This window comes from Periophthalmus magnuspinnatus, chromosome 9, assembly GCF_009829125.3.
Source record: "Periophthalmus magnuspinnatus isolate fPerMag1 chromosome 9, fPerMag1.2.pri, whole genome shotgun sequence".
Lineage (NCBI taxonomy): Eukaryota > Metazoa > Chordata > Actinopteri > Gobiiformes > Gobiidae > Periophthalmus > Periophthalmus magnuspinnatus.
In genome coordinates, this window is record NC_047134.1 from 12,141,365 (window position 1) to 12,166,510 (window position 25,146).

General features: G+C 39.7%; 1 protein-coding gene across 4 annotated transcripts in view; it reads left to right on the forward strand.

Annotated features, from left to right (window-relative positions):
- Positions 1-24,860, forward strand: part of rhobtb4 (Rho related BTB domain containing 4) — a 28,525-nt gene extending 3,665 nt beyond the window's left edge. Inside the window, exons 1-12 of one of the 4 annotated variants that reach the window (XR_008648797.1) lie at positions 6,950-7,277; positions 11,774-11,975; positions 12,043-12,146; positions 15,337-15,522; positions 15,953-16,772; positions 17,196-17,415; positions 18,297-18,415; positions 20,304-20,454; positions 20,535-20,623; positions 20,704-20,809; positions 20,924-21,162; positions 22,398-24,860. Coding sequence is in view for 3 of the 4 variants with exons in the window: in XM_055223981.1 (XP_055079956.1) it covers positions 7,249-7,277; positions 11,774-11,975; positions 12,043-12,146; positions 15,337-15,522; positions 15,953-16,772; positions 17,196-17,415; positions 18,297-18,415; positions 20,304-20,454; positions 20,535-20,623; positions 20,704-20,809; positions 20,924-21,102 (2,205 nt within the window). In the remaining variant the exon portion in view is untranslated. Of the gene's footprint in view, positions 1-926; positions 997-6,914; positions 7,278-11,773; positions 11,976-12,042; positions 12,147-15,336; positions 15,523-15,952; positions 16,773-17,195; positions 17,416-18,296; positions 18,416-20,303; positions 20,455-20,534; positions 20,624-20,703; positions 20,810-20,923 lie in introns of those variants that run through there. The other 3 variants (XM_055223982.1, XM_055223981.1, XM_055223983.1) reach the window with 3 other exon arrangements.
- Positions 24,861-25,146: the final 286 nt, after the last annotated feature.

Sequence of the window (25,146 nt, forward strand, 5' to 3'; positions counted from 1 at the left end):
CAGTTATAGTGGGGTCAAACACTGTATCTGTTAGTGTTTACGTGCAAAGAATACAGCAAAACCACTTAACCAGCTCAACTTGAACATCACTGATCTGGATTACACTATTATGCACCCGCCCAGGCCCCTTACTCTTGTTCTATGATTAAAGCCCGTGGATAGTGCAGCTTGGCAAGGGTTTGACATGTGGTCACAGTGTGTGGTGACTATTACATGTCGCTTGTATCACTGGACCATTGAGCAGCAGTACGGAAACAACTAGATACCGGTATAGATTTTTCCATCACACTATTTCGGGATGCCTATGGTGCATTCTATGATTAGGCATATTGTTGTGCATTCGTTTCCAGTACATTGGATTTCTATTGTTGAAAACACAGAAAAGGCCATACATGAACTTGTCTGACTGAACTTGTTTGCATAGTGAGAAGGTGGCTAATGCAGACTGTGTATTGTCAGGTTGTTTTGGAGCTACAGCACAATACAAGGAACTGACTGTGCCAGTGCAACTAACAATCTATCTGAAGTATAACAAGAGGTTGTTCCGGTGTACAAACAGGCCTAGCCCTAATCTTACCTTTGTGACTTGATGTTGTTTTTTACTTTTCCATAAACTCTACATGCTATCTATTCTGCGAAAGTCATAGAGATATGTATGTAATGTTGGTTTGACTCCCTGTAGAACTGAAACATAAGCATAAGTGCACTGTGCAGTTATAACAGCAGCATCCCTTTATCTCAAACCACTAATGTATTGATCAGGCTGCACTTTTGGAAGCCTATAGACTCTAATGCGAACAGTGCTGGGTCAGTGTTCGGGCTGTGTGCAGCGTGAACTCAGCAGGCTGCAGCTCTGCTCCTCTGAGCCCGAGTGAAGTCCAGGGCTGTTTGGCTTGGCTTCACTCTCTGTTTAATCAGCCTGTTTCTGGAATACTCACCGACCGGTGTGCAGGCCAAATGTACCTCTCACTTTGCAAATCTTCATCATAGTCACAGGTTTGTACCATTTTAAATATATTTTAAGCGGATAATAACAACATATACCTAATACTGTTTAACAGATAACAATGTGAAATTCAGCTCAAATTGCAGTTTTGATTTGATTTCAGTGTATTGTGCACCCCTACTATTGTACTGTCTTTGCTTTTATCTTTCAGCTGTTCATTTGCCATTGGCCTATAATCCCTTTAATTGTAATCTTTAACTGTAGCCTGCCATGGATGAGTAGAAAAAGGCGACTCTTTGGTAGCCTACTTGCCTTGCTTCTACATTATCCAGCCCTGAGCACAGAAGCTGTTCTGTCCAGAGAGGAAAAAACATCCTGTCATGTGTTTGCATTCTGTGTTCCACATGAACCATGAATATAGCATAAAAAGATAGTATTCAGTTTTATTTCTATTATTGTAAGTACAGTATTACATTAATCTGACCACAAGGGGGCAGATGCAAGCATGCCCTTTATGCCACCTGCAAACTTGGGATAGATTAAGATGGCAGAATCGACAAAGGCACATGTTTCAGGCTTAAAAAGAGAGTGAATATGTTGTGAATCAAACAATGAAAAAGCATAAAACTATTGTACATGTGTCATCATTATGGACATAAAACATAGGTAGTTGGTAGAAGCGATTCAGTAATGGGGCTAAGCAAAACAATTGAAGTATCAGTCATTACCAGACGCCAGCGTAATTCTTCATACTATACTCTTGGGTTACTGTGTGAAGATGTGTCTCAGTGTGCAGCCCAGCAGGCCCTCTCCAAGATCTGTTTACTAACCTATATTCTGTCTCCTTGTTCCTGTTATAGCCCTGGTCCTACATTCACTTCCTGATCCCTCTGATCATCCTATTTCTCAACCTGATTCTCTCTGTGGATGTCCCGTAAAGCCCTTGACCTATTCAGCCTGATTGTAACCCATCATTGGAGTCCACAGCCACAGAAACAGGCAAGAACAGCAATCAGGCATAACCACAATAACACTGATAGTAAAAATGAACAGCACAGATAAGTGTCAAGTGGCATGTGAGCCTAGGTATGGTATATTTGATATCTACAGTATGTGTATGTACATGAGGTAGTGAGAAAAGAATGGTCAAATATGCTCAGTATCTGTTAATGATTCACAGTGGTGGAAAGGTGACGCATTGGAGGTCAGTCTTATGGTATATTGCTTTTTGGAGGCTTCAAGTATGTTTTTAGTCTTACTATTTTAGACTTTAGACTTGTGGACAAATTACACTTAATCAGATTACTTGTCATGGATTAAGAAGCGTCTTTTCTGACTCCTGTGTAGTATATGTTCAACGGTGTATGTGATCTCTCCAAAGCCGTAGGTTGACCTGAGAACTGTGATGTCTATAGTACGTGATGTTATGGAAAGTTCATTCCACAGAACAAGTCTGTGCAGAGGACTTGCAGAAGAGTACATGACGACATTTGAGGCCACAGTGTTTTAAGATTTAAGGGAATTCCCAGCATCTAATCAAACCATGACCTCAGACAATCTGTAATAAAAGTGTGACTGTGTTTAGATAGTACAGCAACAATCCTCTTGTTAAAACTATTTATAACAAATGTTTTATTTTGTTTTTGGTAAATCACAATACAATGTTCTTAGTTTTTCTTTTCTTCCTGTTTTTTTTTTTTTTTTTGACAAAACTTGGTCTGCATAGCTTTTATTCCAGAGCCTAAAGGCACTTCACATTCCTGACATATTCTGCCGTCACCACAGCAGATATGACCTCCTCATTCATCACTAAGACGGGGAGGAAGATTCCTATTGTCATCATGTGTGCTGGAGCTCCCCAAAATATAGAGCCACAAGCAGAAATGTGCAATTCAAGCAAAAACGTAACACTAGTAGTGTAACAGCAGACATAAAAAAGTGTATATTTAGCTGCAATGTGTTTGCTGAAGTAATCTTTCAAGTCCAATATTTTATTACTATTGAAATGTATTGTAATGTATACCAAATTATAGAATTGTATAGATCTTATGAATTATCCTCATGGAAGCAGTTCTATATAAATATTTGCAATATTTTAAACAGTTGGTTTCTGTTAAATACCAATTTCACTCCCGTTTCTGTCAGTTCATTCAAAGTAATGATTCAACTGCAGCTTTGCACAAGCAGAAATGAGAGTAGATAAGACCAGCCACAGATAAGTTAACAGTAAACAATACGGGCAGTTTCTCTCTATAGGCTTTTCTGTGCTGACTTTTAATGGGAGCCCTATCTCACAGCTGAATGTTGTTTTTCATTTTCAACACATCATCAGCTGTCTCTAAACAGGCTGCTACAGAACATGCTCTGTTTCATACCAGAACAGCTCTGACACTTTTGTCTGTTTAACGGTGCATGTGTGTGGAGACCAGAGAGAGGGCCAGAGATTGAGAGGAGGATAGAAAGAGGTCCAGTCCCTTTGAGGGACCTAACACATTATATGGGCGCTTAGTTTTTTTCCTTTGGATTTTCAGGCTGTCTAGTTCCCATACTAGACTTTGTATATTCTCTCTATGGGTTTGAATGTGAACTTAAGCAACTTTTTGTTTCCTATTGGTCCATGCTTGGCATAGTAATTTGGCATGTTTTGCCAGTTGGGCCTAATGGTGCGACCACTGCCACTCACTCTGGTCGAGCGTGTTCTGAAAAAAGATTCAAAAACATTTCAGCCTTAGATTTATTCAACAGCTTTGGTGATTTTTAAAAAAATGTTAGTAGTTTTTGTCTTGCCTGCTTGTGTGGTCTCAGACGACCCTCTGCCTCTTACAGTGTTGCATTTATTTATCAAGGTTTGGGGCAGACACAAAGAGTACACTGTCCTCTTGTGTGTAGACAACTTCATGAAACTGACCCCTGCTTACATGTGGCTTGTCTGTCAGTGAAGGTAGAATTTAATCTTTGATACTGTTATCGGCTGCAGGGTGCTGAAGACCCACTGCAGCTCTGACCTACTTGTGTAGAGTGTAACGTGTGTGTGTATTTGTTTGGGATGCTGTGTGTACAGGGCTGGGTTTTGGTGGACGCGTGGAGTGTGAGAAGCTGTGTGTTTTGACAGCTTTAGAACAACTCCAGCGCAGTATTGGAGCAGGGGCTTGCTGCTCTGTTGAATATTCGGTTAATTCAAAGAGGTCAGAAGGAGGCCAGTGGAGGAGTGGACACTGACGGCGTATACTTTTGAAAATAACTTGATTTACTTTTTATTATATTCTTGCTCGGCAGCAGGACCACACATATTATTTTGTTTTGTCAGATGCATCATAAATTGTAAACATGTCTCTCATACACGGTCAAACAAGAAACACTCAGATGTCACAACAGCAAAGACAAGCACAACTAAATTGAGACACAAATAATTGCATTTGTTCCTTTTCAATCTTAGTTTAAAGTCCTGTCTCGCAAGTTAATTGAATTTTTTCAGTATAATAACCACTATAGAGTAAAATACTGTATTTTATGTAGCTAAAGGGACAGTGAAACCTACTAAAAATTAAGGTTTGATAATTAATTCTTGCTCTAACCCGACAATTCTTCATCTACATTCGCTTCAATCGCACAGTGTGGCAGATACAAACCAAAATCACATGCAGCTGTTCAGTTCTTGAGAAGCATGTGTAAATGAATGTTTCGGTCTCACTCTTGAAACTGTTTGTCTGAGGGTTTTCTTGGTGTCCGTGCCAGGGAGTGACCTCAGCTCATTCTCCCACCTTTAATCTCAACAGTGCAAATGCTGGAGGGAGTCAGCTTCCCACACAGTTAATGAAAGAGTGATAAAGCTTATATACAAAGATCCACAGTGCCTCCATACTACAGTAGCTGAAAAGGCAGACATAACCTCAGCCTGTCCCGCTTGAGAATTCCTTTACAAGTACATCTACTTGACAAAGGGGCTACCTCTTCAGAATTCTAAGAGCTTTTGGTGGTGGAACATTGGAAGCCCTGTTTACTTCTGCAGCATTCCAGCCCATCTTTCATGCTGTTTTATTCGGACCATGCCAGAATGGGCAAAGGCCACTGTTTTCTCAGGGTCTTGGTCCTAACTAAAAAAAGAGAAAATATGAATGAAATCATGAAACAGCAAACAAAATTGGAATGATTAGATATCGAAGCTAAATTCCTATTTCTTAACCTTACTCCGCATATTTAAAATGTTGATTATGAAGTTGTTTTTACGTGTAACTGTTGGTATAAGCGTTGTAGAAAGGCACTTTTACATCCTGATTATTCCAATTATAAATCCAAATTTACAGCACTTTTTCAAATCTCATTATGGAAACAGTTAATCCAGATGAATTTAGAAATGCATGAAGTCTTAAATAATCTCTAAATACATTTTTTTGGTATAGCATGAGGCATTATTTGCATGGAGTATAAAATATGTGAATGTATATGTGTATTCACCCTGTCCCGATTGAACCTGTCATTGTACTGGAATACGTAACACAGGACAGATAATCTAACATCCCAGACATATACACGGGAAGGGCTTTTCATTGTCTCCTTTGTTATTGCAGCCAGTTCCAGCCTCAGCCAGCAGATGTCTGTCTTCAGTCTTCTGAGGGAAAGCTAGGTCAGACAGCCCAGACTCCCTTGGACCAAGAAGACTGTAATATGCCCCAGCTACTGTGTGGTGATCATAGAGATGCAACAGTAAAGTAGCATAACGTCTTACATTTCTATACCTCACCTTAGAGCAAAAGCACTGTTAAATAACTACTTTACCAACATTAGTACCACCAAATTATTTCATAAGCTAATTTATTCCCCTCTATATACTATTAAGAAGATTTTACAGAGCAGTAATCATTATAGACTGCCTCAGAACCAGTTAAATGCCACCCCTTCTTTAGAAACCCCTGGGGACTCCTGAGAATCTTCTGGGACTCAAATCTGGGTCCGGACCAAGTTGGGAATCACTGTGATAAATTGTTGGGTAAATGAACCATCCGAAAATAAAACACTATTCATAGATCTACTTTTCTTCCATATGTGTTGCTATGTGGCAGCTTGTTGCTATGCCTGCACACCCAGAATAACCAAAGAAGCAACAAAAAGGCCCATTACTCATTAAAATGACCATTTCATTATAACTTGTAGCCACTGGGCATCACTTATCATGTCAGTGTAGGATTAATATCACACTGGTCTGGTCATATTCAATTTAATTCATCTTTATTTCAGACTCGTGGTCCATTAAAAAAAACAAACAACAACAACAGACAGACAGTAACAATACAAACAATAAACATCTATGTTTTAAAAAGACAACCATACCACAGATGAAACGAGTGGGCAGAGTAAGATCATATTAGACAAGAGCAAAGAGAATAGACTTGGTACTAGGAAGGTCTGGGCCATTACGCGCGCTGGTTTCTCTTAAACAAAAGACAGCGTGCTTTACGGACAGCGTGGGGTTAACAGGATGAGAGTGCAGTTTCAGGGCAGGACTATAATTCCGGATTCTCGACTCGATTGGTTGCTGTGTTGTCATCACTATGCGCACGTTTAAGTGTCACCCTTGGGTCTAATTGTGGACACGAATAAGCAGTCTGTTAAACGACGCAGCGGAGCAATGTGGGTCACAACTGGGAAGAACACAGCCTTTAATTAAAATATATACTTTCTGAACACTAAAGACATGAGGCAGGGTCATGGAGACATTATAAAGATGCGTTTTGGTGTGTGGCATGTAGGGTTATCTGTAAAAATAAGAAAAAACATACTATTTGGCTGGTGCGTCACGAAACCACTCTTCATATATTTACATTTTATTTTAAGACAAACGCTCAATTCAGGCAGTGTCTAAACATGCACAAATATACTTTTACTATCTGGGAAACCTTGTGTGTCTGTTTTTCTGACTGTTCTTGAACGCAACAAAGGAAGAGCTGAGCGTCTTGTGTCGTGACGCGCAGACTTGGAGGCGTGTCTTTGCACAAATCAGCTGGGGAAACAACAACAAAAAGGGGTGGCTCAGACTAGAACACGTCCAAGCCACAATTGTTTCCATGAATTTATAAAACTACTCAGCGTGTAACAGCTGATCAGCCCAGCAGACAGTTCTACTCCAGACCAGACGGAAATAAGACACTCTAAGGACAAGGATGTGTGAGCAGACAGGGGTCCTCGCGCAGCGTCTGCAGTTTGAACGTGCTCCTTAACCAAAACCAAGTCGACAATTTATTTTTTCTCTTGCTTCTTCGTGCTTTGTCCGATTTAGGGACGGGCTAAATCACCAACAGAGTGGCATGTGGGTCAATTCCGGAACCGTCGGAAGGTAGGAACCGTCTCCTGCACGAATAGTAGGTCACATGCCTCCCAATGCATGGAACAATGTGCACAAAGCAACCATCAACTCTAACGGTCTCCTCCTGACTTAAAACACCACCGGGTGCTTCTGTTTACATCACATGCCATTTCACAAAGAATTCACTTATTCCATGATGAGATCCATGTGTAAAAAGCTGATATTTGTAAACGTTTGTTTTACTCACACAGGAATTATTATGTTTAATCCCACATGTGTTATTGAAGTTATTGTTACTGAGGCGTTTTGCTTGTGCGTTATAGTGCAGCAGATGGGCTTGGCGCGTTACGCAAGACCTAAGCAGTACAATTAGACTGTAGGCAGACGTCCACCTACATTTGTACAGTCCACAGAAACATAATCAATTATAACTTTGCCTAATTTCTTGTGTCAAGTTGTTGTCTATATAAAAGAGTGGGATTTGATTAATTGTTGACGTGCCATTCCAGAAACTATGAATGGACCAGGTGTTTATGAATGACTGCAGGGAGCAGGGCTCCTGAGGTGCTTTTCATTGATGGGGACAGAGATGCTATGTTTCCATAGGCTGTCTCATCCTGGACGTGCTCTAACGCGGTTTCTCACTGGTGCTGACCGCAGACAGTGGAGCTTGTTCAGAGGTCGAACACGCGCCCAACTCCACTGTAATGTTGATCCAGGGCTGTGACGTCACGGGCCGATAGAGTTACGCAGGTGTCGTGATGCTGTCACCTTGAGTCTGTTAGATATTTTAAAAACTACATTTTCTATAAATAGCCAGTTGACTTCTTTGCACGATATGAAGGATATGCAGATATTCGCTGTGTTGTACAATAGTTTATGTCATATTGGACATGGTTTCTATCCAGGGGAGGAAACTTGCTCTCTCATCTGATGTGTGAAGTAGTGGACTCACTGTTCATCATCACTGTTGTTAAGGAACAATATGACTGAAAGGGAAAAATAGCACACAGTGGTTCAAAATCAGGGCAGGGAAGTGTGTTGTTTACAGTGCATTTACTCGGGCATACTGGAGTGCTGTTCTATTGACTTTTTCATTCACTCTGATAGATGTGTAGCACTGACGTCAGTGACTGGGTGGGGTTTAGCACCAAGAGCATCTGCAGTGGGCGAGGTGACTCTGCTGTGTGCCATATGAGGTCTACTGTCATCCAGCGGGGAACCAGGCACATCAGGTTATATAACTAGTCTGTGCCAGCTGCGCCTATGGCAGTGCCCCCACCCCCATGCACACACACACACGCACACATACACACACACACCCACACACGCACACACACTACTTCTGCTGACACTTAACACCTGAGAGTAATGGAAAACAAAAGGTGATTCTTATAAATTTGGACAAAAACTTAGATTACATAGACGAGTGCACATGTCAACAAACAGACGAGACCCACTGATCACTGATGTGTTCAACCTCGTTACACAGTCAAACTCAGCATAGTGACTGCACATTGGCTCATTATTAATTACACAGGCAAATGCAAACTTATTAATTGAAGTCCAAAGCCTGAAAATAGAGACTCTGAAGCTTTTTAAATGAGCTTTTTCTGCACTAGAAATACTGAAAGTGTTGCATAACAGAGAGGGAAAGTCAAAAGGAAATAAACCGGACGTGCATCGAGGCTTTATTCGTGTGGTGCAGGTTGTGACCTTATTACAATTTATATTCCAGATTTACACATGAAAAAACTGAAAAAGTACAGAGGACTAGATGTTGGCATAGTACAGAATACAAACAATACAAGTTAAAAAGTAGAGACAGCTTGAATTGGAAATGTGTGGGAAATGTTCTCACAGAAGTGTCCTTAAAGGAAAGCCATATTAGGAGTGTCTTTGGTTGACTGGTCTTCCGGTGCAGTCTTAATCTGCTGTGCTATATTAAGTTTTCTCATCGTGCTTTTTTTTTGTATCTATCTGTTGCATCTCTCATCAAAGAATTAGAGCAAAGGTTATAATATTTGCACTACGTATAGCCTTAATATTTATTTATTTATTTATTTATTAGTTTATTTGAATAGGGACAATGCACATTAATCGACATTTCTGTAAATGCGCCAGTATTAGCTATACAGCTAGTTTCCAACTGCAGTCCCTATGGCAAGATGTAAAATGCCACCACACATAAAATACAAGATTATAAAAAGTTAGTTTGGTAATTAGTAAAATGTTTTAAAAGTTAGTACAGGTAAGTAGGCAATTAGTAAAACACTGTGACAAAGACAGACAAAATCTACAGACATAACACAGAACAGATGAGGCTGGCAGGCAGCACATGGCAGCACAATTTCACATTTGATGATCACAGGCTTGATTCAGAAGTAACCATTTTTTCACCATGATTTTAAAAGTCCTGAGTGACTCAATAATGAATAAAGCATGAAGAAAGACTTAATTTATAATGAACAAATACTTTATTAAGAATGATTCAGGCCTAGTAACTACATAATTAAAGATTTTAGGTTAAAAGATAGAGTTAGGGAATTCATTAAGTAGTCATTACACCAAAAGTATACAATAACATTTGCTTTATGTCCCAGTCTTACTCATCTGTGTACAGTATCTGGGCTGATGATGAGGTCTAGACAAGTTTGCACATAAATGATTGCTAAATATAACTTGAAAACCGCAGTTGCACATATTTTGAGTGCAGCGATGTGTGAGTGCATTGTCGATTGATGCATGAGCAGCAGCCTGCAGCCCAGTGCAGAACTACACATGGAGCAGGATGATATTTGGGATTTTGTCTTCATCCCACTCAGAACTTTTTGATAGACAGACTGCGCTTACATCATCGCTCCCAGCATCCTGTACGGAACAATCTCTATCCCAGAGCATTGACTTGTTTGTTAGTAAGCCTTACTCCGTCTGTATTTACTAAATCCTTATTGGTCTGGTATTTAAACCATAGACAAAAGCAGTGCTCACCTGTAAATCGGAAGAAGTTTGTGTTGTATATTTTTATCATTTCAATATAGAACCAGTTCAAGTTATTTTCTTTCTTTTGTGCTCTTTTAAATATATTTTACATTTACACTGCTCTTTGTTTAGTTATTGCAAAATAGTAGAAAAGCATCTAAACTGTGCAAAACCTTAATAAATACATTTGACTACACTTGCAATTAAAAATAGTGTCGTATTATTACATGAATCATAGTCATAAAATATAATTGCTTCCTCTGTCTCTCACTGTATCTGCAACTGTCTGAAGGTCATGCAGATAAAAACTGACCTAAAAAGGAGAGTTGTTTCAATAAATCTAAAGGATAAGGTCAACCGAGCTTTCAGACACATTTCAGGTCTCGTTCTGTGTCGCACTCTATGACGTCAAATGCATTTTATTGAAGTAGCTGCAGAAGGCTATGCAAACACAATATTGGGAATGTATAGAAACATGAGAGCTTCCATGGGGCCTTACGAGAGCGCACACGTGGCTCATATGTCCAATGAATAGATGCCGTTTTTAGCTGCGGCGTCTGTCAATGCTTGACTGAAGTGCTGCTTTGGCATTCATGTCAATGGAATAGCAAGTGAGACCTTTATGAATGTTTCAGATGCTCTATTTATGGGACTTGGGATGGCTCTATAAACAAGTTAGCCGCAGGGACAGATGGACTGATTTGCTGACTATAGACCAGTGTGTGGGGGTACGTGGGTCATTATGCAACAAAGTAGATTCTTCCAGGAATGTAAAAAAAAAAGTGTAATCATGTGTTTGGACATGCCAGAAATGTTTGTAAGCTGTTTATGGAAAGGAGATTTTCATAAGCTTTTCACAGTTGTGTGTAGCTTTAAGAGGAAGTCAGTTGAGCTTTGCACAGAATTGCCAACATCCTGTGCCAAGGCTGTGGTCAGGCGTTGAGGTGTGCTGCAAAACCTCAACCACAACCACAAATGACACTTTACTCTGCATTAGAGTATAATCCAGTAACCATGAATGTTAGGTTGTAATATTTGAATTATATGGCATGTTTTCTTCTGCTAATTGCTCAAATCTAGTTTTGCATGGTCCTCCTGTTCCCCAACAAGATACATGTGATTAACGGATTAGCCTTAATTACGATTCCGTGTGAGGGTGGTTGCAAGTGTGTGATATTTTGATATTTGATTCACTTGACAAAATCACTGTATTTATTGCTTTTTCTACAACTAATTGCATTGCTTTTTGGTGAAATTTGAGCAATTTTAAAAGATTTTCCGGGGACTGGTGTTGGTTATAAGCACCGTGTATCTGTTCTTATTCAAATAAACAATAAAATTAATAAAAATAAATACATCTGTAGTTGATCTCTATTGACTAACTGGCCGCTATACACAGCCTTAGTCACCATCTTTAATGACAAGTGAAAAAATACAGATTCTACTCAATAACTGTCGATTAACAAGAAGGAAATCACTTGAAATGCATCTATTTTTGCATTACCTTGCCAGTGAATATTAATCTTCACACATTTCTCTCCCAGGGCCCTCTCCATGGATATAGACACAGACTATGAGCGGCCCAATGTGGAAACCATTAAATGTGTGGTGGTCGGGGATAACGCAGTCGGCAAGACCAGGCTCATCTGCGCGCGGGCCTGCAATGCCACCCTCACTCAGTATCAGCTGCTCGCCACCCACGTGCCAACCGTCTGGGCCATTGACCAGTATAGAGTATGCCAGGAGGTAAGTGCCTTTTTATGAAGCTAAAACCACTCAGACGATTTTAGATTTTAATGGATGCGGTGTGCAGGTGTTAGAGCGATCGCGTGATGTCGTGGATGAGGTCAGCGTGTCTCTGCGGCTTTGGGACACCTTTGGGGATCATCACAAGGACAGAAGATTTGCGTATGGCAGGTAAGCAAATATAAAAGTCTCTAGATATAATCACGTAGGAGTAAGACCACGAACAGACAATTTTTCACCTGTATTGTCAATAAAAAGCTGACAGAAGTGATTGATATAGAGCTTGGGATTAAGACGTGCAAAATCTTCAGAGATACATTAGCTAAAACATTCTTAAAAGTTTAGAAAATAGCTTTGAGGTCACAACTGGTACTAGAATTAAGTCTACATTTATTACATTGAATCTTAAAATCTTCATTTGTTTAACCTTAGTCTAACTTGATAATTCTATGATTTCTATCCGTGACCATGGGTTTCAGAGTGGTGAAAAGTTGCCATAGCAATTAACAATTTAAAACAAAACCTTATTTCTCTTGAATGGGGAAAAAGGACCTCTAAGTGTTGCAAATAACAGGAAGAACAGTGCAACCAACATGATAAAAATAGAGAAGCTGATCAGGGCTTTTTAGAGAAACAAATTGCATAAGTATTACATGAATCTAAATTGTTATAGATATTTTATACACATTAATATTGCCCTAATTAGATATACTGTAATAACAACAGAAAGAAAAAAAGCTCAAGGAAAATGCAAGAATAGTAGATCACTCAAGGAAACAAGAGAACCACAGCTGTTTCATGCCCAAACTGCAGTGTAATCCAGCTGCCATGCTCTCCGCTGACCTCTGATCTCCGCCTGTTACATCCATGCTCCTTCAAACATGATTGGATCATCACTCTATCCTCTTACTCCATATCCTCTGTCAAAGCTGCTTTATTGGCTTGAGATGAAAGTTTATTTTTCTAGAACAAAATCTGTAAAGTGACAGGAAAGGATTAATGTTTGACCTTAGCAAAACGGCAGCCTGGCGTGAATATTTAAATATCAATAGGGAAGTGAAAAATGTAAATGAAGTATGTGCAGAAATAATGATTTACTAAAATGTTTAACTGCACTGTTCAGTTTGCAGTGTAAAAATCTACATAAAACATCATGAAATTAGCAAATTGATCAAGTGACATAGATGCTTTTTTATAGAATCAGAATGACATTACCTATAATCTTACATGCAATACAACTCTAACTTCTAAATATAGTACAAGCTCTCTCAAACATATTAAACTTCTCTTTATTCATATCTTATGCATTATGTAAATCACTAAGTTAAAATTGCTGCACTAAACCTGATGCCACGGTCTATAATAAGCAGCGTTCCGTTCTGCATCGACTGTTTGTGTAATTGTGTCCTATTGTTTTCCCTCCACATGTGCCTCCGTGCAATAGTACACTGTTGTGTTTAGTGCTTGTCTCTGAGCGTGTCCCGTGTGCTCTGTCAGACTGCAGTCAGCTGATGGAGACGCAGTGCCAGCTCAGCAGTTTTTCACCGGCCTCACTCGCAGCACTGACCCATAACCCTCTTCCCTGTATATTGTATTTATGTGACATTAGTTGTGTTTTTCTTTAGGGACGTATTTCATCACCCGTGTGTCACCTCATTTGACCTCTCCTCTCTCCTCAATGCCCTTTATTACTCAGCTCTTCCCCATAATACATATGACCTTGTTGACCGTAGGGTTATGTTCAAATCATAACGGCAAATGTCACACACCTCGTCTGGAGTTGGACGTTCGTTTAAGAAAAACAAAATGAGAAAAACTAGGTCATCTCATTAGACATTAAAAAAAAAAAAAAGTCAAAATATTACTTAATCTAGCATGTCAACAATCTTGTGTTTATGGCATCTGTAGCAGTATTATATAATGTTACATATTTATAAGATGAGTAAGATGTCCAAGTGTATGCCCCTTTACAATAATAATAATAATAATAATAATATGTAATTTTTGATGTAACACTTCTTCCTCCACTTCTTCCTCTGGCCTGTTCAATCAATTACTTTATACTTAAATTTACTTTATAATCATTCAGTTTAATGTGATGTAATATATAACCCTCTTAATTTTGAAGCTTGAAGTTTTTACAGTATATTCATTGTTTAGTCTGTGCTCCTGCCTTTGAGTAGTATAATTATTTTTGCTATCAGGGATGCCACAGTATAAACATTTACTATTATGATTATTGTGAGCAGAAACATTCATTCAACATAATTTATTCATTATTCATTATTATTGCCACCATGAACTAACACATAATCCTTTCACATTGTCTAATAGATCACGTTACTCTAACATGTGACCAGCTTTATGAAATCAAACTTTCTGAATGATCATGTTAATACCACATAAACATACAAATTGAAAATTTTGAGTCTGAAATTGTCACAATAATATTCTTTAACTTTAGGTATCATAATTATTGATCAACCAATTAATCTTGACATGCCCTATTGCTGTCAATTATTATAAAGGATATTTGTGTCTCTAAGCCATAGAAGTGCAGCGTGTTTCTTTGATGTTTGAGGTTAAAAGTCCCTGGTAGTTGTGTTGATCTACATGTAGATGATTTAGCAGACTTGTAGTGTCAGCATTTACCCACTCCAAATGAACCATGCCACTGATACACTGATATTGACACATCTTTATTAACCATTACCTAGAAATATGTCATGGATTAGAGATAACGACAGTCCTCGGTAATGTTAACCTGCCTAAAATATCATTTAAGCAAATTACATTATCTGAGCTATTCTTAGTCATCTCTTTGTGACCATGTAGCCTTAGAGGGCTTAGATGTGTTTATGTAAGAGGAAAATAGGCCACACAAATCAGTAGCCTGGAGGTCCAGACATGTGCACACAGACATGGAGCCAAGTCCAATACGCGCACACACATTTGGCTCTCTGTATTATTGCTTTCTGACACGACCCATCAGGATTGCACAATGTATAATAGAAATCTTGTTATGTAATAGCTGCAAATGCAATATCTCTCTAAATGTATATTGTTATTGTCTTGTTTTGAACGAGTCTAATACATTTCAGTTGTTTTAAATTAGCGCTGTGCAAACAAACATGTTTTAATCAAGACCAAGATTCATTAATTTCTAATGGTCTAAGAGTCTTTTTAATCGAGCGGCCCACAGTCAGTTGTCTTAAATGTCTTTGATTAAAAGTGTATTGTGCAATTTAAAATCCTTACTTTACCACTACAATTCAAAGGAAGCATCATAACATAATTTCCAATCCCACACTGTTTATTAGAGATCTATAATTTTGGTGTCTATTATGTTTTATGCCTGTAGGTCGGACGTTGTGGTACTTTGTTTCTCTCTGGCTAACCCAAACTCCCTGCGTCACGTCCGTACCATGTGGTTTCCGGAGATCAAACACTTCTGTCCTCGGACGCCTATCATCCTGGTCGGCTGCCAGCTGGATCTGCGCTACGCTGACCTGGATGCCGTTAACCGTGCCCGCCGACCCTTAGCCAAGTGAGAAAACGTCTGCTACACTATGCTCTTTTTAGATAGAGGTATTTGAGGCCAAACACCAAGTTATGAATTATAGATGTAAAGATTTCCTTGCCATTGTTTGAAAACTTCTCCAAGATGTACAGTAATGGACAAAGCATTGATTTCCTGGCGACCTCAACCACACTTGCTACTACTTTTTGATTCTAATCTTACCGTAAACCCTAACCTTAACCTAAATGAATCATGATGTTATCTTTTTACCATGTAGTCGGTCTATTATTGAAGGATTTACCTGATGTTTGGTCCTCACAAAGCAAAAGGTCCCTATGAAATGACTGTGTTTACAGATTTCAGTCGTCACAATGCCCACACAAAATCAATGCCAGTGACATAGCATAAATTTAATTAATTAATTTTAAATTAAGTTTGTCTTTAATTTTCTCTACAGACCCATTAAACCAACAGACATTCTCCCACCAGAAAGAGGCCACGAGGTCGCAAAGGAGCTTGGTATCCCTTACTATGAGACAAGTATAGTAGCTCAGTTCGGAGTCAAGGATGTTTTCGACAATGCCATCCGAGCCGCCCTCATCTCCCGCCGCCACCTGCAGTTCTGGAAGTCCCATCTGAAGAAGGTCCAGAGGCCACTACTCCAGGCCCCCTTCCTACCCCCTCGCCCTCCACGGCCCATAGTAGGAATCCCAGACCCCCCGCCGTCTGATGGAGAAGGCCCTGATTCTCTGTTCTGCCAGCCCCTCTGCGCCGATGTCCTCTTTCTCCTCCAGTGCGGCGCCACTCGAGTCTTCGCACACAAAGTTTATCTTGCTACATCCTGCTCCAAATTCTATGACCTGTTCACTCTGGATTTGGGTGGGTTATCTAAAGGGCAGGTGGGGGAAGATCAGGAGAACAAAGAAAACATGGAACTAGAAGAAGAGGATGAACACACACGGAGAGGAGCGAAGGAGCAGGCAGGTCGTACCAAAAGTCTGGACATTGACAAAGATGGGATTCAGGGAGGGGTGCAGGTGTTGAGCCGACCCCAGCTCCTGCAGCAGGGCTCTCTGAGGACTTCCCAGAGTGATAACGCTCTGCCTTCTCGAGCTCAGTACACAGTGGGGGTGCTGGGGACCGGACGGGCACTTTCAGGGTGGGGCAGGGGTTTTCTGAGTGTTTGTCTGGAGCATGTGGAAGATCCCATGACGGGACGCCCTCGACTGATGACTGTGGTTGCCATGGATGCTCTCATACAAGAAGAACCGTTTAAGGTAATGATAATGTTTTCTTTTCATTAAGTCTACAATGCAATATCCTACAACATACAGTACAAGATGTGAACTTTAGAATCCAATGCTTAGGACTGCTCGTTTCTAAAAAAAAGACTGGATATTTTCTTTTTTGCAGAGGACATTCTAAACAATCTAAATAACTGCAGAATTTTTGACTCAAATAGCAATTTTGATTTGATTGTAACATGTTGTGCAGCCCTACCAATGGTTGAAAGGCACACATTTAGGCTTGTAGAATTTATATGTTCCTTCTGTTTATTTTGCCATGTTTTTATCAAGTATAATCCAAATATACACTAATGTTACTCTCCAAAACATATGTGAAAACACTATGATTATGATGCATGCATATTCCTTGCTTGCATGATTCTGCACATCTCAGTTTGTCTTCGCTTCTTCTAGGCCGTGCTCCAGTACCTCTACACGGGCAGCTTGGATGAGGGCAGAGGGGATCTGATGCAGGTGGCCACTATAGCCGAGCTGCTGGAAGTGTTTGACCTGCGGATGATGGTGGCCAATGTGCTGAACCGAGAGAGCTTCATGAACCAGGAGATTACCAAGGCTTTCCACGTGCGCAGGGCCAACCGGATCAAGGAGTGTCTCAGCAAGGGGACTTTCGCTGGTAAACCGCACACACAGTCCATAGGTTTCAAAACACACTGCTCGGAAAGATTATTGTGAATGTACTTTTCTATGTGAATATCGTGCTAATATACAATAGGCATAGTGCTGAGGTGTACTAGCGCTACACGTTTTTAGAATACGATTATATTTATGAATCTGCTTACCGTAGTTTGCTTTTTGTGCTTTGTTTGTCTTGTGGCGTCATGTGTCTTCAGCTTCTTATGAACTTTTACACCTAAGCATTTGCACACTATAGCCTTATTATATTGATTGTAATCTTCACCACTTTTACTCTGCATATCCACATACTAAATGTACTCTACCAGTTTACGTTTTTGTATAAAATCAACTGGAATAATTTCAAGATGTATATATACTCAATAATTGATGGTAATTTGGTTAAAGCAGCACTTTGTAGCTTTTCTGGTGAAGCGTCTGTCACCTTCTTGTTTCCATAGAGATCTTATTGCCATTACAAACGTTTTTATAGCGAAAAAATAACTAAAATAACACACATCATTACTATGAGCGGTGCTGCCTTGCCACAGATCTGACTCATTACTTGTCCTGTACGTGTCATTTGTTTGACTCTGTGGATGTTGAGCACTTTTGGGGCAAAGCAATAAAATCTCTATGGATACGAGAAGGTGGCACCCTCCACCAGAAAAGTTACATAATGCACCTTAAAATACATTTAGCTTACTCTTTCACATCCACTTTCACTAGCTGTTCTGTCGCTCTGTCAATTTATCTCTCGGTCTACCTGTATCCATGTCTGTGTCTCTGTGTGTCCTACGGTGTATGTCCCTGCCTGTCTTTGTAGCCTGGGCTCCTCTGTGGCACTCCACAAGATGAATGCTCTTTTCCACACGGTTTCAGATGTGGTGTTCCGCCTGGATGATGGCTCTCTTCCGGCTCACAAGCCCCTGCTCATCTCCAGCTGTGACTGGATGGCTGCGATGTTCCGTGGATCCTTCATGGAGAGCTACACTGACGAGGTTGGTCGAGATCTGCTTTATTCGACTAGACAGATGTGAGCATGAAAGGGAGTGGAGAGTGGGGAGAGACAATCAGCAATTTAACAGAGGCGTAAATCCATTTTGCTAAACTGAAGGCGGCACAGAGTCTAGTACAAATGTTATAACTTAATGAGATTGAATAATGCAACTTTATACATCATGACCTCAGTGACTGTAGATATGAGGTTGGTATATTAAGTTTTATCGACAATGCTGCAAAGACTTTAATGCACAATATAGTATTAGTGTATAGTGACTATTTTCTATATTTAGTAACATTGTGTCTTGTGGGTACGAGTTACTGTGCTCTGAGAGGCTCTGAGTTGCAGGATTGGGTACTTTGAGTGTCCTCTGTCCTTAGACTATTCAGGCCAGGGCTTTTCCATTGGGCCTGACCTACCTACAGGAAGTAGATTAGTTCACCACTCCTCCGTAGGCTGTGGAGAAACAGATCCCTCGAGTATAGTTTCTTGTGTCTAACCTTGTGTTACCTAGACCCAGGTGTAAAAAGTGAAGTAGGTTTCACATATTTTCACATTTTGTGTTAACTTGAAATGAAAATAAACATGTTGTATGAGTGGGAGAGAGTGTTTGTTGTAGACTGGATGTGAGCTGGGCTGAGGGGGCACAGTGTGGACTGCGGGTGGGCTGCTTGTGGCTATGGTTACATTAAGTGAATTTGCTGAGACACTGTTTGAGTGTGTTAACACAGCGAGCTGCAAGATCCCAGTTTTCATTTTTGGCTGTGTAGGTGGGCTGTAGTCACCATACATAGTTAATGAGTGTGGTTCAAATCATTTGTAACTTTTCCTCCTAGTTTAAAACTTGGAACTTGGAAAACTTGTGCACTTTCTCACTCTGCTTATTTATTTCAATAGTGTTCTTTTGATCCCACTGACCTTCCTCAAGCAACACACCTCTTGTCCAGTCAGGTGCACATATGATTTGTGCAAGAGCTTTAGTGTAAAGCAGACAGTGATCACTAAAACCTTAGGGGATGCAAAGCCCTATTTTAGTGCTTTTTCACCCCTCTAGACAGAGCATTTTTTGTTTCTAATAATGCTAATGATGTTTAAATTAAAGTGTTACATAACGTGCACAGTACTCCATACACATATGCCCTGCAGGATTGCTGTTGACATGAATCTGTCCTGTTCTCAGATAGAGCCTTCAGTTCTGGAGACCACCCATGTCTTACCATTGTTGCTTACTACTCCTAAGGATAGGTCACTGAGCTGACATTCTCCCTAATTGGTTGTGGAAACTGAGGTGAAAGAGTGTCTCGGTTAGGATCTCCCTGTGGGGTCAGGCTATTGCTGTCATTATTATTTAGTCTGCTTCCGCACTACAGTCCCATAACACACAGGTAAATGAATGCCTGCTGCTCAGGCTTACTTCATTAGGCTCTTCTATCCTAATGTCTTTATGCTATAGGGCAGCGCTCTATAAAGGTGTAAGGCTAAGTTGGTGTTTTAGTTGGTGGAAAGGTCTTTTAGTGACCTAAAGAGGTTACTGTGTGAATTTTATCCAGTTATGTGTCTCGCTGTATTCTTATAATAAGGATTATATTCCATTTCTAACCACTTCACTAAATACAAACACAAATTCCAGTGAAAAATCAACATTTTATAATCAGCCTGAACGTGGAGGATCTGGTTCCAGTCTTGCATGGCAGAAACGCACAGTGAGGTGTCAGACATATTAGGTACATCATTAGCCCCAGACAGTGCTTTCATCTGGGATCACATCAAAGCCTGCGTGACTTAACAGGATATCCTTTGCCCTAATGACATTTACTGTACAGTTTAGTATGTCACTAAACCCGCCACACTTGTGCAGTATAATTATAATTTTCTGTTGGTAATAGGTGTCCATCCCCAACACAAGCACAGCATGTATGCGAGGGGTGCTGGAGTTCCTCTACTCTGGTCTGCTGACTCCCAGCCCAGGTCTGGAGCCCATAGAACTTATAGTTCTGGCCAATCGTCTCTGTTTGCCACGCCTTGTCGCACTCACCGGTAAATTCGTATTTCATTATCAGCCGTCTAAATTTTACTGGAAGACGCTAACAATACTAACAAGCTGTTTGTGTCCACAGAACAACATGCTGTTGAGGAGCTGCTTCAGTTGGCAGTGAAAGGAATGGATATTGATGGGCAAGTGTTGGCCTATTTGGAACTTGCACAGGTTAGAAACAAAAAAGTATTTTCTAAAATACATGTAAACTCCTCTGTCATTAAATAAGTCATAACATATTTCTGTTGCAGTTTCACAATGCCAAACAGCTGTCAGCTTGGTGTCTTCATCACATCTGCACTAACTATAACAGCATATGCCGCAAGTTTCCCAAAGATATGAAGGCCATGTGTCCAGGTACTGCTTCTGTATCTGCACAATTATAAAAACTACACAGTATAAACACAAACAATGTGTTACGTACTTCAAATGTACTTAAAAAAAAAATTAAACTATAATATGTATTTGCAGATAACCAGAGGCACTTTGAGAAGCAGCGTTGGCCTCCAGTGTGGTTCTTAAAGGAGGAGGACCGTTACCTGCGCTCCCAAAAAGAACGTGAGCGTGAGGAGGAGATTCTGCGCAAGCAGCACACCAAAAGGGGCTGGTGTTTCTGGAGACACCCGTCTTCCTCTCCACACATCTCCTGAAGTCTGCTCCCGAGGCTAAAGAGAGAACTCAGTCACAGCACTACTGTGCCTGAATGTTTGGTGAATGTTTGGGACTTATCTGATGAATTTGGGTTTAGGTGTGGTACAGTGGTGTGAATATGTAGCTGTGGGTGACACTTGTGCTTCCCAGTGCCGTCCTTCTGTTCCTCCACTTAAACTGGTCCCTCCAGTGACAGAGCACCCAGAGTGTGCACTGGGTGCAAGGGCTCTGATCTCTCAGTTTGCATCCTTCACACTGACCTTAAGGCTCCCTGTGCTGAGCTAATTCTGCCTTCACTTGTACACAGACTGTTAGCTTGCACACATAAACACGGTCACCCCTCCAAAACCAGCACTGGAAACAGGAACACTGATAATGTCTTTTTGATTTTTATGATATTCTGTCCTCTTCAATATCTTTCAAGAATTACGTTATCAGGAGACTTCATGGACACTACTCCCAGAAAAAAAAAAAAAAAAAAAAAAAATTGCTATGACTTGATAATGGCAATTAACCCCCAGTCAAGTGGTCTTCTGTGTCTATCAACAAGCTGCCAAACTCTTTGGTGCTTGGCAGAAATAGAAAAATGCAAACTTATATGAATGATCTGAATTAACCCCTATGCACTTTGTATGCGCTCTGACAGTGACCACTACTAACGACATAGGTTTTGGGGACCTCTTTACTGGCAGAAGGATAAGTGCTTATTTTACTAACAATTTTACTTGTTTTATAATACCAAAGCTGTGATTTATTTTAATCCAAACATGGTTCTGCAAAAGGTGATGGAATATATATTTAGAAAGTATTTGAAATATAACTGTAAGGTGTAGGTTTGTTTTTTGGAGAAATGTACATACTGCCTTCCATTTCCTTTTGCTATAATTGAAAATGGTGCTTAACATATAATTTTATAGTGTTCACATGCAATTTTATGCTGACAGTGTCTCAAGAGTTTTAGTGTTTACCACAAAACACTTTTGAAGGTATTCAAATGGGAAAGTATTGTGATTCTTCTTAGCGTGTCTGGGCTCACATAGGGTTGGTGATATTAGAATGTGTAAAACTATGACCCACCCCATGGCCTCTGCTGCTTTATTTTATATAATTCTTCTTAACCAGAAAATAGTGCTTTTGTTGTGATTGAATAGTTGAAGTGCAGATGAGAGCACATCACATTTGTTTTTGTTGAGTGATAATTTCTTTGGGCTCTGGGCCTTTATGTGAAAACAAGACATTGTGGTGATGACTTTCTATTAACACATTGTTCTATTTGTGTTTGTGTGCCCCTTAGCATCACCAGTGCGACTGCTGCAGAAAGACGGATTGTGTGAGACACGTGGTGTGTTCTCCATGGGAGATGTGTCAAAGTTATTGTCAGCTACAGAAATTGAAGGTAGAAAGGATCTCACAAGACTTAAGTGAGAAATTGGCAAATTCCTCTTTGAATTATGTACAAGAGATGGAAAAGCATAACCAGGCTCCGTCTGTTATTTTAGTACATTCAACCAGCTACATTTGTTTTCTTTTCAAACTGACACCTGAATATCCCGTGTATATTTGGGTTTAGGTGGTTGCATGGATCTGATCAGTAATTCTTTTCCTATTGTCCATGTGCCTTATAATAGTTGGACAACCAGAGTCAGGTAGAATTTCAGCTAAATTCTCAGTAAGAATCTGCAGACTGGTTCTGTGGTAGATGATCCACAATAATCATATAAAGGGTGATGGTGTTGTTCTTATGCACTCTCAGCCATTATATCAAATGGAGAGGTCTTCTGAGCCAACCTGAGCCATGCCCGTGGAGCACCTTTGTCTGTTTGTCATAGATTTGCTGACAGATGGCCTTCACTTAAACTTTTATAATTGTAATAGAAGCAACTTTGGCCTTAGAATAGTTGGCTTATTTCATATTGTGATAATGTTTGGTTTTAATGCTCCACTTACCTTTTAGAGAGGAAGCTAATCAAGCAATGGTTTGACAGCTTGATTCCTGCAGTCTACAGAGTTAAGCACTGGCTGGTCTCGGTGCGTAGTGCACGGTTAGCCTGTAGTCTTTACAATGACACTCGGTGTTGGAATGCACTTTCTTTGGTTTGATGTTTATTACTATACCTGTGCTTAACACAAATGGTTTATTATGTTCTATTTTCTGATGATTGTAGCATGCTATTTACACCTATACCCTAAAATGGTTATTGTTAAACTCTGTGGTAGCTTTTAATTTTGCTATGTTGCTTTATGCACAAATCAGCTTTACTAAATGAGCTCTATGCAGCTCAAAGTAGCATATTATATTAGGCAAGCACATCCCCAGAAGTTCCCAATATGCAAATCAATGGGTTCTTGACCAAAGTGTTTGGTTTGACCCTAAGGTGCTGTTACCATTAAAACATTTCTGTCAAATTAATACCTAAAATTTGCAACGGCCAAACTATACTTTTGAATTGTATACACAGAAATAAGTAATGGTAGACCCTAAAAATAAGCAGTTTTATCTGCATGTGAGGAGGAAAGATTAGGTTGCATGTTTCTTTGAGCATTCACCCTATATGCATATGGATTTATTAATGTAAATGATAATATTTTGTTTCTGAATGCTTGCTCACAGCTTCTAATTGGCTTTGGGTTATGGGATAATGTGAAATATTTCTTTTTATAATTGTGCAACACTGACACCTACTGGCCAAAATGTGTTTAGTCCATTATTTGCAAGGCCTCATTTCCAGTAGAGCCTGCCATCACTGTTAGGTGTCTCCTTTTCTGTGCCTTGAGTTAAACCTCACTCTTTTGGCTGTGTACTGGCTCTGCATCCACAGCTTTCAGAGCTCTAAAGAGTTGATAAAGCCAAGAAACACACAAGAGCACAGAAACTACAGTAGGCAGCTCTCATTTCTGTATAGTATCTTATCGCACGGTGTTTTTGACTTCCTTTACGATGTTTAAGAAGCATTATATGAACTTCCACCTGCACGTCTAGAGTATTGTCTATGCTAAAATGCTAACAGGTCATATTTCTAACCCAGCAGTTAAAGCAGTGTTTTTCCAGTGTTGCATTCATTGAGGTGCCTGTATGTCTTGCGATGTAGCCTGTCACTACTAATATTGTGGACATGCCCAGTTCTTGTCCATCTTCTCTTAGGTCTTCTTCTCTTTAAGCCAAAATGAAGTCAAATACCCTATTCTTGCTTAGCTACAATAATTTATACTGCAATCTTGCAAGGAGACTTATAGAGTATGTAAATTGTGCTTTAAGTCAAGTTGTAAGTGTTGCTGGTTTAAACAGAAAAAGCATAAGTTTCTCTCCACGCTTTATGTGTTAAAGTGTTTGTATGAGGCCCAGTGTTTTGGGTCATATACTTCTACTGTCATGGTGTTTAACCTCCGGTCTTTACTGTACTTTAAGTGGATGGTATTGACTTGGTCTGTAGTATTATGATGCACCTTTGTTCCTTATGACTCATATGGTATGGGTTTTTATTAACTTTATTACTACCACTTTTGTTGTGTATATTACAATAAAAGGCAAAAAGAGCACACAATACACAACTAAAACTATCAAGGGCTTTCAAACAATCTACAACAATCAGAATGTTTTTGCGACTGTTGCAAAAATGTTGTGAAGCTTAACGTTTGTAATATTTTTAAACCACTGATTTGTACAAAAAATATTGAGAAAATGCGATAAAAAGCTTCTTTTTGCCATTTCAGTATTTTGATGTTTGACATGGGTTTATTAAAACTGATAATCTTTTAATTATGACTCATATTTTTCTTTATATCATTGTTTAAAAGGAGAGAAAAGGAGAACCATCTAACTATTCATCATCTGCTCGTCTCCATGGAGATATTGCTTTGCTGAGAAGGTTCCACAGTGTATTACATTATATAGTACATGTATATATCTCCATAGAGTAAAAATGCATGCTTTTCTATGTACGTTTGAGCAATAAAAACACCAGCAAACTGAAGTTGAATAAATACAAACTAGATAAGACACAAAAAGTAAATTATAAGACATACAGAACAGTACAAGCACCCTC